Source organism: Saccostrea cucullata, unplaced genomic scaffold (genome assembly GCF_032062105.1).
Source record: "Saccostrea cucullata isolate Sc308-1 unplaced genomic scaffold, CSIRO_AGI_Scuc_v1 ctg7597, whole genome shotgun sequence".
Lineage (NCBI taxonomy): Eukaryota > Metazoa > Mollusca > Bivalvia > Ostreida > Ostreidae > Saccostrea > Saccostrea cuccullata.
Window position 1 is genome coordinate 18,033 of NW_026936709.1, and position 19,095 is coordinate 37,127.

The window sequence follows — 19,095 nt, forward strand, 5'->3', positions numbered from 1 at the left end:
TCTCTCTACCGTCAACGAATTTTATCAATAAACGTTGAACTTTCTCTCTTGAAGATAGATAAAGGGTATTGTCATTGAAAATACAAAAATGCTGAAGTAAATCACTTACAAAACTTTGTTAATTTTTATCCCTGAAATATGACATTGGCTCAAATGTCAGAATGAGTTTTTGATTTTTTTTTCCTATGGGATTGTATATGACACTTTCTGTGTCATGATTTTTTGAATATACAGTTATACCGTTTGCGTTTCAGTAATGTCCTTTTCATGATTTCACTTATGTTTCAAAATAAAATAAAATGCCTCCCAGGCCATATCTTGTAATAAAGAAATATATAGAAGTTTACACTTCTAGTAAATATTTCATGTTTTTTGAGGCTGCATTATGGCCTTGGTTATATGAGCAAGTTCAAGGTTATGAATATTAGCAGTACCGACGGAAGACCACCCCCTACCTTGCATTTAATTTTATTCTTGTTTATAATTATCATCTGTTAGAAAATAATTCAATACTTTATCACAAGAGTATCTTGTATTGCTGATAACGCTTGTGTTAGTAAATCACTCACGGTATTCAACGATGCGGCTATGATATTCCGACTCAAATATAAAACTATGTACCAAGATGTCCTCTTGTAAATTGTCCATAAACAGATTGTAAAATTCGTCTGGTGTATCTGGTAAATACAAACATCTCTCTTGGTTTGACTTTTCATACTTCCAGGATCTGCAGTACTCTGATACTAATCCACGTGATGCAGTTTTCAGGAAAAAAATCAATTCGCTCTCCTCCACCATAAACTCTGTCACAAATGCGTACATGACTTCATGTCTGATTTTCTCTGAATTAAACTTTAGAGTACTCCCTTGTTTCTTAATTCCTTCTGGGACAAATGTAGTGCTCAGTTCCTCAAATTGAGATATATCTTTGAAATATCTTTCTCTGAGTTTGTTAAATGTTGATTTGTCGGACTGTCTATTGAAATCGATAGTACAATGATCCACTAATAGAAGGCAGTACAGGAGACATCTGGTATTAGATGGATAAGTATGAAATTTACCTGAAATTGAAACAAAAATTGCACTCATTCGGAGTCATTCCGATATCTAACAAAATACCACTGAATAGAACATGTGTAGCAAATTACCTATAATATAACGAAATGTATACATTTCTATCAGATACCAAATCTCTACGCTTAATTTGAATCCTTTTCAAAACTTTTTAATGGCATAGAATATAAGGCATCTAAACTACCGTCCACACACAATGCATCAGAAAGCGAATACAAACCGATACCAAGGTTAGCTTACCAGGTTTTTGGGGGGTCTGCTGAGGACGAAACCGAGCTACCAAAAGTACATACAAATATCATCCGAAGCTGCTCCAAAGCAAAACCCAAAAAGCAAACGCAAATTCGATAACTTAAGTAAATTTTATAAAATCCCATATTTTTGATTACCGGTATTAAATATGAATATTATTCTATCATAAAATTTGCATGACCTTTTATTTGAGCTACTTTGCTTATACTGTATTTCTAAAAGTCATAAAAAATCCTTACAAACCAAGATACTGTGATTCGTAGGATCAAACGTATCCTTTACAAAGCCCTATTCGTTTTCTAACAAAAAAATATTAACTGTTGTTAAGTAGAATCTTTAGACGTAATGTGCTATAGTACATCCTAGAATCGATTTAAATCAGATAATGATTTTCAAGAACTCCAAAGAACCTTAAAAAATTTTAAATCGCCATTTAAAGGATAACCATTCCTCACGTCAAATTGAAAACTATACTTTTTGATATCATTGATAGCCACTTCGATTTGATATATCCAAATGAACTTGAAGTGGTATCAATAATAAAACCGAGGCGTGATACTCATAGCAAGGTTGATGCTACAAGGATTTCAATAAATCATGATCTCTCCTACATGTATATTTGACATCTCCTAAATTTAGTGGTCGTTATGATGATTTTGTCAGCAGATATGATTAGAATGCGGACTCTTCAGTCTATTGATAATCTAATTAACGTATGTGGTTCATAGCGAGATTGTCGGTGTGACTGGTCAACAGTTTACTTCATATGGCACCTATATGCACCTCTGGAATTTACAGAAGACTATTTTCATACCTTCTGTACAGTGTGTATTTTTAAGATGAGTCACCCTGTTTTATCTTCAACCTTTTTCGTTTTGTGTTTTGATTTTTTTTTCTAAAAGATTTATAGCATAGAAAAAGATAAGTACAGTTAATTCTTGAGTAATCGCCATTAGATTCATCGCCATTATCGTCATAATACATTGGTTTTTACGACATTGTTTTACTCTACTCTTTAAAATTCCCTTATAACGTCCGTTTTCGCATTCTGTAACCCGCCACCTTAATTTAACAACAAATGTGCCTAGAATTTAGGTAGAACTTATAATTATTTGGAACGTCTGTGTAAGAGTATTATCAAAGTTATCAAATAGCAATTGTTACAATTATAAAGGGAACATACCCTTGTTATAGCATTTCTTTTGAATATTAGGTGGGGGGGGGGCGAAGAACAATAACTCCAAATCAGTTCTGACTTATTGGAATTCTTTTTGTTCGTGAGTAGACAGGCAAAATATCTGGAAGTGAATCTTACTTTTAATACTTCTCAAGTGTTTGACAATTCCCAAAGAATGTTCCGATCAGTGTTAACTGATTAAAACGACAGAAGGAGATTAACAACTTATTTGTATGACAAACAAAATGACTTCAGGTTTTCATCAACTTTTCTAATATATGTAAATATACAGCTATCAGCTGCAATAGTGTTTTCATCTCCTAAATTTACTTCCTACTAAAGAACATGCTTTGAGAACGATCAATTTTTAAAAAGGAAGTCTCCGCATAGGTTAATGTTCCAGAGATTTGAACAGCCTTGCTAAAAAAGCATTTCGTTAATTCTATAGTCTTTATAATGGTCTTGTTAGGAAATATAACCTATCAGTGGGTCGTACTTTGGCTTACTTGTTTCAAACGATTCTTTACCATGTGTGTTTATACTTTAACTAACAAAGAATGCATGTATAAAGGGAATACGAACAAAGATTTTAAGTTGATCTTTTCTCAAATTGTTTGAGTAATTAATATCATGTCCCATGACCATACACTGAGAATAAACTTAAGTCAAAATTTGAAATGAATAAAACTTCTGAGAAAAAAAAAATAGAATGAAACTAGATATGCATCAATTCTTGTAATATGCATAACTGCAAAATCTTAAGAACATGTGTTAAATAAAACTTAAGTTATTCAGAATCAAAATGTTGACTTAAGTCTATTCTCAGTTTATGGTCATGGGGCCAGGACTCATATGTATATGTTGCTATAACATTTCTCAAAGAAATATAACAAATATGTCATAAGAAAGTTTTTTCTGGAAATTATTGAGACTACGAATTTCAAGACCCGATATATTGACGTTTCCTAGCACTTTGTCAATGTAAACCTTATACTTAATACATGTACTGAAGAAAATAGAAATGAGTTGTGTATTAATGACAAAGATTAAAACCATAATTCTGAAAATTCGGAGAAAAAAGTGAGGAAAGAAACCCACTCTCAAGTATTGTCAGTGGGTCCTCAGTGATATGTGCAGATTTGTAGTAATTGAACCCATCCGGTGAAACGTAAATATTTAAAATAAAAAAATCGACATGTTTTCATAAAGAGATGTTTGATGTAATGTGAAGAAGACAGTCGTTGTCATTGAATTCCAAAAATATTCATGTAAAATCGATTCATTTAATTAGTTGCAGAGAAATTTAAAATGTGAACATTGCAGCTTTGTCCAGGCTTCGTTAACCATTGCATATATAAAGAAAAAAAAGTATCTGAGGACCCGAAGTGCATGCAAGTTTATGACTGTTATTTATTATAATAAAAACACATTCCTAGATTAAAAAATCAAAAAAAAAAAAACAAAAACAACATAGTGTTTCATATATTCTCTGAGGAAATAAGACAGCTGAATACATCTCAAATGCTTGTGTTGCTTGAATCCTACTGTCTAATGGTGAAAATATTCTTTTTCCAAACATTTGCACGAACTCTTACTCGGTGGTTTCCATATTATACAGATAACATGAGAAAAACTTCAAAACATATTTTGTTCCTCGACTCCATCAGCACTTTTCAAGTACATAGATCCCCATGTTTTCGATCTGTACTAATATTATTTATGATGTCATCGATAGGATTTTTTCATCAAAGTGGCAGATGCCACATAACAAAATCAACACCTTTTTTTTTGAAAAATGTATGTATCTTATTATTTTCAAGAATATAAAAACATCCATTGTTACCAATATTAGGACAAAACGTTTTGATGTACGATTGAAAGAATGGTGATTTTGAATTTCTTCAAGTTCTTTGGAATTTTTGAGGATACATGTCTGACGTACACGGCTTGTAAAATGTGATTTAGCCAGGTAGGTCTGTGAAATACAAATCGTAAACAAATTCGTTTTAATTATACTAATGGGTGCTTACGTTTAGAAACGTCTATTTTGGTCAAATGATGATTCAACGAGAGGCAAACTACATGTATCGATGTTCAAGACAATTAATAAAGGAAGGATTCCATTCTGGTTTCTCACTAGATGAAATTTTCACTGTACATTTTCTTACGGTCTCTCCAACCTCAGAATTTGAATTGTTTAAAGTATGAAAATTAAATTTATTTCCATTCAGTAGAGTTTAAATAGACCAATTATTACCAAAAAATATATAGGTTGCCATATTATTTTAGAAATAGTAAACTGCCTTTGAAATCTAGCATGGCCTAAAGTTTGTGCGGAATACTGGCGTATGAAAATATCTTCTTTTTTGTATTTCAAAAGTATTATTATACCATTTATTTAGTTATATTTTTGACACAATCACGCACTTTCAAATGTATGTTTAATTAATGATAACTTTAAAGGTACTAATGGTCCTAAATATATCAAATAAATCTGATTTTTTTCAAACAAACAAAATCTATGTTAGCTTTTATAAGCTTACATAGTACTGAGTACAGATTTGAATCAAAAATACGTAAAAAGTAATTCTTCTCTGTTAGTTAACGATCAAATTAAAACCCTTTTTCGGTATTCTTACGCAACAGCGTTAATATATGTGAAAATGAAATAGAAATTAAATGTATTAAACATTAAGAAATAAGGTTATATATCCTAAAAATTTAAGAAAAGGATAAAAAAATTCGGATTAGCCAATATCCATTTTATTAAAATTAATTATGTCAATTTGCTAATATCATCTTATTGCAACTTTATAATAGAATTTTTTATGCAAAAAAATAATAAGATTTTGAAATACAAGTAAGAAAATACATGATTGGCAATAGTGTTTTTTTTTATTCTAATCGTCCAGGAAAAAGGTAATGACATTGACCAGACCTTGTCAATAATATAAAACCGTCAAATTTAATTTCACTGATACCATCACTTACAGTCTCTGAAAAGTTCTACTTTCCCACCTGAATGGTGAACGAACGCTGAACGAACGGTGAAAGAACGCTGAACGAACGCAATGCGAACAGTGAGTGAACGATGTGCGAACGGTGAACGCAACTTGGTGAACGATGTGTGAACGGTGAACGGTGAGTGAACGTAGAACGTGAACGGAGCGCGAACGCGAGCTCAGAGTGAACAAAGGGTGAACGCAAGATGAACGACTTATTCGGAATGCCTCCAATCTTTTCCTTGCATTGAAATTATTCTATTATTCTATAATTCTAATTTTAGGTGCTTAAATATAAATAAACAGTAGATTATAAAACTTTTTTTCTGCACATACGTATGTTTTACTTCGACATTATAATAGCACGGTTTTAATCGCCATAAAACGTGTGTATTTATTACTAAACGCGTATAGTATGAATATAAAATTAACTTACTGATACAGTAAAAATGCTTATTCTCTTAACTAAAAAAAAATAGTGTGGACTTTAGGAGATAAAACTACTACTTATAGAATGACTTAATTAAATTGTCCCCTGTTGAAACAACCATATATGTATTTCCATACCAAGGCGATTCTGAGAAAAATAACGTTACGGATTTTTTTTTAATTTACAAATGCATGTTGACATATTGCATAAATACACTCATAGTTAAAAATTCTAATGCAAAATATTATATTTTTATGTGTAATTTTTATTCTTATATGATGAATATTTTACCTTCCTTCTACATGTGTCTGTAAATATTTCCCGGCCTTGATTACACTCGGACTAGATGATGAAAAGAGGCAATCAATAATATGTTTTCGTGCATTTTTTTAAAATACGCGTAAGAAATAATTTATTATGTGTGTATTATTTTCTTGTAAAATAATTTGATTACTATCCATCCATTAACGTATTGTCGTCTTTAACATTGCAAAAATAAATGTTGCCGATCTTGAATTATTTTTACATTGCCCTTATCTAAATTTAATATTTTAGCATTGTTCTAGATACATGTAGGTAGGTCCTTATTGTTTTATTTTCCAGGGACATTTCATAGATAAAGTAAAAGCTTAGTTATAACAATAGAAATATAAATATAGTAGATACTTTCTGCAATGAAATAATTATTCTTCAAACACGATATCTTAGTTATTTAATTAAAAAAAGTAAATCCTTACCCTCAAAAAGATAAGTCCATTCACTTCAGAGTTCCGAATGACAATGGAGACTGAGCGATAAGTGAACGGTGAACGGAAGGTGAACGCAAAGTAAAGGGAACGAAGAGCGAACGGTGAACGTTTTGTGAACGGTTTCCGTGTGCGTATGGTGAACGGTTAACGCAAAACTGTACGTAAACGGAGAGCGAACGGTGAACACACGCTGAACGAACGATGAACAAATGCTGAACAAACGGTAAGCGAATGGAAAAATGGGAAAGTAGAACGTTTCAGGGACTGTAGTGATATTCTCTTCTTGATCCTGTGAAAATTTCAATATTTTTAGAGACAAGAAACATGAGAGCCTTCACATTTATGCATTGATTTTACCCGACGTACCCTAACTCCTAAATCCTCAACCTATATTAAATGTCATTTATATAAAATATTCTTAATACTTAGATTCTAAACTGTTCATAATGTATATAATTTAATATTCATTTCAAGTTTTAAACACGTTATACTCACTTGATTTTCTGTGAGCTTTATTGCCAATTACGTATATATCCCAATGTTCATGAAGACCTATACAAGATCTGACAATGTCTGGTCTCCCGTGTACAACCCCATATTTCCATATCCATTTTACGTTCTGCCCACTCTCTTGTGATCCTCTGAATTGGATATCCTCCTCCAGCTCTTTCAATTTCTCTAGAAATTCTTGACGTTCTGTTTCATTTCCACGCAAAACTCTCATGGGAATATTAACTAGTATAAATAATCAAATAATTATATCATATATATTGCTAACCACCAATTTTAAAAAAAAATCTATTGGGCGTATTTTGTAGGCCATTTTGTGTCAGATGTATGCGTGTATCAGTGTTTGTTGTAATGTAGTTGAGATGTTGAGTTGTAAATTGATGGGTACATGTACGTGTAAGTCAGTGTAAATTCATAAACATCGATCTAAACGAAAACACAATGATTCAATAGTATCTATACAACATCAAACTAAAGATAAGTCGTAAAGACAACGTCAAATAAACATATAGATAGCTTTTTGAGGTAAGTTTTGTAGGTAACGGTTTTTATTTTTTTTTTATTCTTAAATTAACTTTAAATACTGTAATCGAATTAAAACATACACAACATAATATTCACACTACATTGTGACATTTTTTTTAAATAAACAACTATTCGTCACAGGTTAACATACCTGATGTATGGTAGAGTGAAAGAAGAGCAATCATGAAAAAGTATTACGCGAAATATATGAAATGGTAGGTTTACAGACTTTTCAATAAATATAACTTGTGAATCATATGGAATTACGTTGTTTTTTTTCTCTTTTTTCTTCTTTTTGAAAATCAGGTATTTTGATTTATATTCATTTACATTTTCTGATATTAAAGATAAACATTGTACTGTCATCCTGATCAACCTTTTCTCTGTTGTTCTCAAAAAAAGATAAAATATTTTAAATACTACCCCAATTTCTTTTTAACTTTTTTTTATATTGAATGATTGTGATCCATAGTAAGTGGAAAGTGCTGCTAGAATCTTTTAGCTAAGATCGATTGATTAAAAACCTTCAGTTCCATGTACCTATATTACATTTATTTGGTAAGGTTTAGAGCGAAAGAATAGTTTAATAATTTCTCAGACTGGAGATTAGGATATTTTTTTTAATCCCAAGGGTAGTATTCAAATTTTCACTACTCATTGAGGATTTTTTTCCCTATTAATATAGACGTTTTTTTCATAACTTCATATGAAAGAGGTCTTTTATATTAGCCTACGCCTCATTAACGTTTACACAAGGGATAATTATTATACTAAATATTTCATCAGTGGCTTTTCTGATTTGTGGACATTAATTATACCGAAAATCTTGCATTTGAATAATGATCTGACTGCTGCCTTCACATACCTTGTATGGAAATAAATCTGATATGCTTATAAATGACTTTCATTCATAATACCTATCCTCGCCACTTCATCAAAGATCTCTGTGTCCTCCATGGTGACATGCGTCAGTATATCCATCTGTAAACGGCGTATAAGTAAGGAATCACACAAAGAGCTATAACCAAGGATACACTGCTCTCGATCTTTACGTTTATATTGCCTTGATCTTAGGTATGTGTGTGCTGTGTTAAAGCTGGATAAAGAATACAACGTGAACATACACGCGGAAATGTCACCAGAACGCGATACACGGTATATGATTTCATCTTGTATTTCCTTGGTTAAGTGTTTCTCGGTTTGATCAGCCCACAGGGAGTTCGTCAAATATAGGCTTTGCATTGTCGTCTGTGCTTTGTTGTTATTCACAGGTTCCTTTTTACGAAATACCATCTTTCGTATCGTGTTAAGCATGTGCAGACACTCTGAGTCCATAAAATCAGGATGGCCTGAGTCAGAGCACATAAAGCAGAATAACACGCACAGCTCCTCATCAGTCAATGTGGAGAACCAATCTAAAGATTTTAAAAATATATACAACTTTGTTTTTAATAAAATGAAATTGAAAACCATTAACTCCTTACAACTAACAGAGCTGTTATGCAACATACACTTAATGTTTTCGTCATGAAATGTGACATTGCCATTTCCTTGCAAGCACTTTATAGCGTGGTACAAGTTTCACGAATGTTTAGCTTAAAAATAATTTTATGTAATCATATTTTAATGAGAAAATAACTTTTCCTACCTGATTTTATGAGATTTAAGCACGAATAAAATTACAGGAAATTGGCATTGAATTTAAGATAAAATTAACTTTTATTAAAGTGCATGAAAATGCGTGATTGCGGTTATACGTTATATGCGTGATTTTGCGTTAGAAGTAGGAAAAGGTATATGCGTTAAAAAGCGGGGAAGGGGATTACCGAATATACTCCCTATAAGTCGGTCCGCCTATAAGTCGGTTGTATTTTTCGAGGTTACTTGGCTGAGATTTGCCATTGACCCGCTTATAAGTCGGTACAATTTTTTGCAAGAATCAGATGACAATTTGTAATGAATGGTCTGATGTTTTATCCTGATTTCAGTTAATATTCTAAGAAAGGAAATCGATATATAACTTTAAATCATAAAAAAATAAATACTGCCTTCTAAAGATTAAACATAAAATTAAATTATTCAATACATGTATATAAAATACGTGTAATTTATATATAATCTTATAATATAAGTACCATTCTACATAAAAATCAGACAAAGGGTGATATATAAGGGTTCTCAGAATTTGATGATTTTCCACTCATAGATTTATTTTGAAGCATGAACAATGCATGTAAAATGAAAGATGTTTTGAGTCATGGTAACCATGGTAACCTGGCCAAAGAAATTTCCTTAGCAACCGGCGGATTTTTCAGTGTTGAAAAAACAAAAAATCACCTATCTTTGAGGCTTAAAATAACACGTAAATACCCTGAGAATTATTCTTACTTGTGGGTGTAATAAAGATACACATTTATAGTGTTCTAATAATGTAATAAAAAATATTTAGGTCTTAAGTCAGTTCTGTGCTAGACATTGGAAGGTGCACATGTTTTACAGGTTTTGCTGATTCAGCATTTTTCGTGATTTTGGCAATATTCAAGGCCAAATTTTAAAAATGGCCAGATTAATACAGTTGTTGCATGTATCTCACATAAAAGTAGAGGAATTCTTCTTTTAGAAATTGAAGTCAAATCCATGGGCTCTTTTGAAAATCAAATATGTTGCCTAGCAACAAAAATGGGCTTTTTGATGTATAAAATGAGAAACAATGTAAAAAGTTTACGGAAAAATCAAATGAACGGTTATTTATGATAAACGAGATACAAATTTTAAAATAGTATAATTAAATTCATACCCTATGCCTCCTGTAAACAGATTTGACTTTTGGATCAGTGTTCGTCATGGAAATGAATATCAAATTAAATAAATGTGTTGATGATTGTTTATGAGGAGAGTGCTGAAAAAATATATTAAATGTTCCATTAATTGTTGTCATGGCAACAACTATACTGGTGAGCGAATTCAAAATGGGGCGTATTCAAAAAACACAGTATTAATTCTTAAACAGAACTGATACTGGGCGAATTTAAAACGGGGCAAAATTTCTTGTATGTGTGAACGGGCAAAAATCATATGATACCAAATTAAGGATGTTTTCCATAAATAATGTTTTATTGCAACTTGTACAAACACATAAGTGTGTATTGTGGATTAGATTCAAGACACTCACGGTGCATACATGTAGTTTCAATGGTTGCATTTTATTTCCGGCATTGTTTTCATTTCCGATATTTCAAAGTTTTCATCTCTGACAATTTTCAAGCACTACTTTTCTGCAATGAAAGTACCTAGGATTTAAAAGTTAACTTATGAAAAATATTACAGAATAAATAATTAACGCATTAATAAATCATTGAAATCCAAAATAATGAGTTTTGCAATTGACTTTGGGTTATGTTTTAAACCAAAGGCCATGACCTTCACAATTTTTAAAGATGCACCATTGCTCATCATAACTGTACTCTTAGCATGTTTAGTTCACCGGCGTCGGAAGCAAATTAAAAAAGGGGGGCTAAGTGTAAGAAAAATTTTTTTAGACCTCAAAAAAAACCTGACATGTAAAAAAAGGGCAATGTCCGTTGCCCAAACACGAATCCTATTTGGGGGAGAGTGGGGGGTGGGTGGGTGGGTGTTTAAGTTCGATATTCAATACCATTTTTTTCCAAACAGCACCACATTGAATTCCTAATTTTAAACCTATACTGCAACGTGTCTGTGGAAAGTGAAGGGGAGGGGGGCTAAACCTATGCAGCAATGTTCAATGTCTATACTAGGAAAAGGCTAAGCCCCTAGCCCCCCGGTTCCGACGCCTATGTAGTTTGGTAACTTTATAACCATAGACAGAGTAGCGGAATAAAAAAAAATATTTCAACCACTCTAAGTAATATTCAGCATTACTCAGTAGTGCCCCCACCCCACAAGAACCCCCGAACCTCTGATCCACACATTTCACAATTTTCATGAGGTCCATGTTTTTTTTTAAATTGAATTTCGAATTATTCTACCAAGACATAATGTAAAAAGTACGGAAGCGTATAAGTGCCACGCAAAATTTTTTTTAAAGTTGGAAATTCCAACTTTAATCTTGGCTTTTCCAACTTTAAAGTTAGTAATTCCAACTTTAAAGTTGGTAATTCCAACTTTAATCTTGGCTTTTCCAACTTTAAAGTTGTTAATTCCAACTTTAATTCTGGCTTTTCCAACTTTAAAGTTGGTAATTCCAACTTAAAAGTTGGTAATTCCAACTTTAAAATTGGTAATTCCAACTTTAATCGTGGCTTCACCAACTTTAAAGTTGTTAATTCCAACTTTAATTTTGGCTTTTCCAACTTTAAAGTTCAACTTTAAAGTTGGAAATTCCAACTATAATCTTAGCTTTTCCAACTTTAAAGTTGGTAATTCCAACTTTAATCGTGGCTTTTCCAACTTTAAAGTTGGTAATTCCAACTTTAATCGTGGCTTTTCCAACTTTAAAGTTGGCTTTTCAAACTTTTATTCGAGCTCTTCTACCCGCTTTTCTTAGTTGTTTTTCTTGTTGTTGAAAGAATCACAACATTAATTAAAGTAAAAATAACACACTGAAATAGATTTGTTAACAATTTATCATTGCAATCTAGGGGTGGGGGTCGAAATAGAAAGGGGATGAGAATAGCGGACGGGATTATGGGAAGTTATAATATGGTACTTTTATAATAGAAAATAAATACTAGCACATTAAAATATATTGTTGACTTCTTTTTATCTCTGTTTGTTTTATTTTTTTTTCCTTGACCTTGCTTATGACCTTACATACAACTTCCAACTTTTACGTAGAAATCCTGATATTCCTTTAAGACCTCTTGTGTAATTCTATTGAGAATAACTTCATATAAATTATGTACACAGTATTCCGTACATGACAGGATTTCAACTTAAAAAATTACAGATATTAGCCATTTATTATGTATTGTATGAAAGAATGAGACAGCAACTAAATAGTCAATGTAATCAAATTTTATTTAATCAAATGAAACATTTCTGGTAAATATACAACATAACTAAATGTATCAATTCTGTACTGGCGCGGATCCAGGATTTTATTTTTGTTGACAAACAGAATTGATAAGTAAATAAACAATAAAATCCTTTCTTAGACGTTAAAAGTCAAAGTTGGAAAAGCCAAGATTAAAGTAGGAAAAGCCAAGATTAAAGTTGGAATTACCAACTTTAAAGTTGGAAAAGCCAAGACTAAAGTTGGAATTACCAACTTTAAAGTTGGAAAAGCCAAGATTAAAGTTGGAATTTAAGCCAAGTAAATAAACAATAAAATCCTTTCTTAGACGTTAAAAGTCAAAGTTGGAAAAGCCAAGATTAAAGTAAGAAGAGCCAAGATTAAAGCTGGAATTACCAACTTTAAAGTTGGAAAAGCCAAGATTAAAATTGGAATTTCCAACTTTAAAGTTGGAAAAGCCAAGATTAAAGTAGGAAAAGCCAAGATTAAAGTTGGAATTTCCAACTTTAAAGTTGGAATTACCAACTTTAAAGTTGGAAAAGCCAAGATTAAAGTTGGAATTACCAACTTTTAACTTGGAAAAGCCAAGATTAAAGTTGAATTACCAACTTGAAAGTTGGAAAAGCCAAGATTAAAGTTGGAATTACCAACTTTAATGTTGGAATTTCCAACTTTAAAGTTGGAATTACCAACGTTAAAGTTGGAATTACCAACTTTAAAGTTGGAGAAGCCAAGAGTAAAGTTGGAATTTCTAACTTAAAAAAATATTGCGTGGCACTAATACGCTTCCGTAAAAAAAGTGATAAAACTCAAATAATTGATTATCATTTAGCGTAATTTTTTAAAAGATGTTTTCGCAGGCTTACTTCATTTGCCTCTTAGCCGTTTTACGCAGGTAATATGACCGGTGCAGTTAGGCGTAAACCGATCACTGACAAATGAAATTGGCCCAATGTTTACGACCGCCGAATGACGTACGACGACGAAAGAAAAGAGATAGCAATAGGTCATCCGAACGACACAGGTGACCTGAAAATCTCAGAGGCACATCTCCCTTTTAAAATGCAGTTTTAAGTTCGAACTCAGATATGCAAGGATGGAAATTAAAAGGCATACAGAAACCACTTCTGGTAAATACAGACCCTTAGTAAGCAGTTTCGGGGGGGGGGGTTTACAACAATATATTTTCTGTTTGGGCACTATCAGCAACCGCAAATTCCTTGGCAAACAAACCAGAAATTAGAAGATCGTTAGATATTATTATTGAGGGAGCACATGTATATTGTAGTGAAGTTTTCAATAGTATTCTATAGCTAATTGTCTGCATAATAGCCCCCCCCCCACCCCCACCGCTTCTTACACGGCCATAGGAAAAAACAATGATCATTAAAGGAATTCTCTAAAGACAGTAGAATGTTTTTAATACAAAGACATCACAATTACGCATGTACATGTAGTACAGGGAAAGATATTTAATATAAGTCTTATTGCTACTTGTATAAGTATGCATTGAATTATAAATATGTTTTAATTTTTTGAATATGAAATAAATTTATTTAAAATTTTATTTCCAGCTGTTTGGCAAGCAAAAAATTGCCAGAAATGGATCTTACAGATATCCTATAAATAAAAAAAATGTCGGAAATGAAATAAAATTGTCGGAATTGAAATTTTAAACAAGTCGGAAATCCTGTGCAAAATACTTGGATAAAGATTTGTTAAAATCATGACCCCCAGGATTGGGTGGGACCACAAAAGTACAAAATAACTTTTTATGGAGAGAACGATTATAGGCATTTATGCCTGCTGTTCAATCCATTTCTTTATATGAATAAAATATATTTTAAACTAAACTACCTGAGGATGCTAACATTTGAACAAGACCAATCAAGATTTTTATTGATTTTTCCTATATATTCCTATGTAAAACTTTGATCATCCATTGTGGCTGTACCCCCGAAGGTCTTGATTTGAACAAACTTGTATCCAACTTATAAAGCCACAGGTAGTCAAAAAATATTTAAGCACCCTTAGTTAGTGTAGATTCAAGTTTGTTCAAATCATCCCCCCTTCTTTTAGGATCGGGAACACTTAGGCATTGGTGTTACATGGATGAGTTGTATGTCAATTGTTTTGTTTTTGTTGCATAATATTTCCATTTTAGGATATGAACTAACCGGATACATGAGGATGACCCTCTGACCATCGTTTGCATAATTTTTGAAATATGTTTGCACTACATTAATGCAAATCTCACCAAACAACATACAAAAATAAAGTTTCTACTTGTGTGATTAGTCATTTTTTAAATTCATTTGTATTTGATCTAGCTTTGGACATCTTGCAATATTTTTTTCAAATGGTGTAAACTTCAATTTTACGTATACAAATAACCGTAACTGACTGCGATGCGACTTTTCTTATTTTGATTTTTTTCAATGTGCGGCGTCGCCTGCATGAAGCACTGGTTAGAACGTCTGCTCTAGAGTCACGAAGTAAGGAGCTGATCCTTACGTCGCGGGTTCGAATCCCACTGTGGGATGCAGTAAGTGCTGGCAAGAAAAAAATCCCTCCCTGCTCAATGACTCTTAGTGTCAAATATAGGACAAAATTTGCAACTTTCAATCGGCAAGTGGTGGCATCTCTATGAGTGAAAAATTCTCGAGAGGGACGCTAAACAATGTACAATTAATCAATCATTTGTGTGCCACAATTGTTATTTAAAAGGTCTCATCCGAAGGACCCGCAACATTCACTTGAAAGTGGTAAGAGCATGGCGAAGGAACAATTGCTGCTCATTTTTTTATCGACTAAGGTCAGTCGCTGCCGAAATTGAACTGACGATCTCCTGATCATGGACTGAGCACTCTACCTTAGAGCTACCGCGAACGGTTCTCTTCGTTTGGAAAAAAACTCTCCAATCTATGACAAGTATCAATAGAATAGTTAAAACCTGATCTTCCTATTCAATTGGAAATATCATTGGAAATGTTTCCATAGTGACGGTATTCATTTTATATATCTATCTATTTTCATGAGGAATTAATTCATACATTGTAATACTTTCTGAGAAATCTGTGACGAGTGCCTAATCTTTCAATACTATGAATAAGGACTACAGAGTATCCAATACGTAAAACGTAATATTGTTTGCTATCTGCTAGAAAAAAGTTGTTATGGATTAAATGAGTTTAAAAATACTTTCGAAAAACAAACATTTCAACATCATTTTTTTTTCTTAATGACGTGATTTAGATAAATATTTACAGATAACATGAATGTACGTCAAACATTCTTTGTGTCGTTGCTAGGGGAGTGGTGTTGTTGCTATGGAAATAAGTCATTGAACAATATTCAATAACTTGATACAACATTTTAAATTCTTTCGGAACTATTACATGCAATTATCAGCATATAACTTGAATATCCAATTCCATGACAAACAATACAATCCCAAAATCTAATCTGTTTTACAGGAGACATAGGAACTTTGGTTGTCATGTACACGGAATCCTTGGCATATGCGTTGAATAAGTACCAAAAAAATAACAATAATAAAAACAAGATTTCATTGTCAATTTTGCTCAACCGGATTTTCTGACTTAATTTGAATAAGTCCTAATAAGATTACACGAATACACGCCAAACTTACCTTTTTTTGCCTTGTTGCTATGGAGAACCTACCGTTGCTATGGATATAGAGAATTATAGAATATTCAATAATGTGCTAAGGAGACCGAATTTAATTATACTATTTTAAAATTTGTATCTCGTTTATCATAAATAACCGTTCATTTGATTTTTCCGTAAACTTTTTACATTGTTTCTCATTTTATGCATCAAAAAAGCCCATTTTTGTTGCTAGGCAACAGATTCTATTTTCAAAAGAGCCCATGAATTTGACTTCAATTTCTAAAAGAGGAATTCCTCTACTTTCATGTGAGATACATGCAACAACTGTATTAATCTAGCCATTTTTAAAATTTGGCCTTGAATATTGCCAAAATCACGAAAAATGCTGAATCAGCAAAACCTGTAAAATATGTGCACCTTCCAATGTCTAGCACAGAACTGACTTAAGACCTAGATATTTTTTATTACATTAATAGAACACTATAAACGTGTATCTTTATTACACCCACAAGTAAGAATAATTCTCAGGGTATTTACGTGTTATTTTAAGCCTCAAAGATAGGTGATTTTTTGTCGTTCAACACTGAAAAATCCGCCGGTTGCTAAGGAAATTTCTTTGGCCAGGTTACCATGGTTACCATGACTCAAAACATTTTTCATTTTACATGCATTGTTCATACTTCAAAATAAATCTATGAGTGGAAAATCATCAAATTCTGAAAACCTTCATGTATCACTTTTTTACAGTTTTGTCTGATTTTTATGTGGACTGTTACATAATATGATATAATGTACCCATACTTTGTTCAACGATAGCTGTTGAAAATCTCTATAGAGTACTACAATTCGCCTTCCAGAAAAGTACTAGTCTTTTTATGACTTGCCTATAAGTCAGACATTAACTTTTGAACTAAAATTTAACTCCCAAAATACCGACTTATAGACGAGTATGTACGGTAAATAAGGAATATTTTAATCTTAACCAGTCCTTCTTTTTTTGAAGATAAAAAACAACTATATTTTTCTGATTCCTTTTAAAAAATATAACTTTTCTGTGTTTGCAGGATTTATCAAAAATACGCAAACGAACACAGCGTAAAGAAAAAACGAATTATAATGTTTAGGGACGTTTCCTACTACTTGATGATTGTCCCAGAAACGGCGATCTTTTTTACATTTTTTTCAAAATGTTGAGGTTTTACGTATATCTATGATATCACGCTTCTAGACCACTAAGCTACCATTAAGCCAAACTTATAGGTGCTTAATGTCCAAACTCCATTTAGCTACCATTAAGCTACCATTAAGTTTCAATTAAACTACCATTACGCAGTCCAAAAAACTGTTATTATGGGTGAAAAATATTTTCATAATAATTTCATCTCACAAGTCATAAATATCGAGTCCACACATATCTTGATTTGGTAAAAATAAAGAAAAAGAACGAAATTTAAAATTTAAAAAAACCGTACCTAACCGGACACAAAGCCACGGCCTTACGACTTATGCCTAGGTCACATTTAAGCCAGTGGTCGGCAGACTAAACTCTTCTGATCTAGTCGGCTGAAAGAACATGATCGGCTGACAGAGTATCGGGCGACACGGAGCAGTCTCATTAATTACTAGGAATACCGATGACTTGGATAAAAACATAAATCTCTTTTTGCTTTAAAAAATCATCAATATTTTTCATAGATCTGTATTCAGATGGGTGACGTGAGTAAAGTTTGCAAGGCAAAATGGCAGAATTTTGTAAGATTCTGACTCAATGTTGAAAATGTGTGCAAAATTTTGTTTAAAATTGCATAAAAACGACAAATGGGGCATGTCTAAGCAGCAAAGAATACTCATGATTTTTTTTATATCTTTTGGATTAATAATTTATGTTACCGGTATTTCCCTTCAAAAAGTATATATAAATCCATGCATCAAAATTTTGTATGTGTTATGTATCCTTTACAAATCGAATATTCACAAGTCGGTCAATCGTTGCCCGATCATCCAGCTCTGAGCTACAGTTTGATTTTAACCGTCGGCCGAAATTTTGGACACCCTTTTTGTGGAACGACGGACGACCGACTTAATAAACTGACCGCCGATAGTTGGACGATGATCGAAGATTGGTCGACGGATAACCTTAATTGAAGAAATCGGTCACCGACGCAGAAAAAATTATAACTTTGACCAATGGGCACAGAATTGGTCGGATGACATAAAAGAGGTCAAAATCGGGCAAGACAACGGCCGATGAACTGCCGTCTGTCACCCGAAGAATCCCATTTTTGCTTCAAAACTCGTCGGCAGTTGGTCGTTTTTGAAAATGTGACTGGGGTTTTAAGGGTGAACGCTTTAATCGTAAAGCTATCGCTGCTTATGATTATCGGGAAAATATTTGACATTTTTTTCACAAAATTTGATTGTACTTCTAGATGTATTAATTTTAATTACCAAAGTTTTGAATTGATTTAATTATCAAAATATAAATAATGATATTAATGGATCTTTTAAAAAGGCTTTTATATAACATTAATATTTTTAAACCGTTGAGTTCGGCTTTTCGATTAATGTAATGAATTCATCACTCTGTTATTCGAAGATTCATAAGCATGAAATCATGATTGAAATTAAAGAACGAAGTTCACCTTGGGCCTCCTTTGGCCTTGTGAATTTTTAAATCAATCAGAACTGCTCATTTTAGTTGAAAATATGTTAAATTTTACTTGCGCAGGTAGATAAGGCTTCCCAGAGAA

At 32.4% G+C, this 19,095-nt stretch overlaps 1 protein-coding gene across 1 annotated transcript in view; it reads right to left on the bottom strand.

The window, feature by feature from the left end:
- LOC134246315 (uncharacterized) overlaps positions 1 to 19,095 on the bottom strand; it is a gene marked incomplete at its 3' end in the record, with an annotated part of 59,674 nt that overhangs the window by 12,667 nt on the left and 27,912 nt on the right. Inside the window, exons 4-6 of the mRNA XM_062728637.1 lie at positions 8,637 to 9,134; positions 7,180 to 7,419; positions 570 to 1,061 (exon numbers count right to left, since the gene is read on the bottom strand). Of these exons, the coding sequence (XP_062584621.1) occupies positions 570 to 1,061; positions 7,180 to 7,419; positions 8,637 to 9,084 (1,180 nt within the window). The remainder of the gene's footprint in view (positions 1 to 569; positions 1,062 to 7,179; positions 7,420 to 8,636; positions 9,135 to 19,095) is intronic.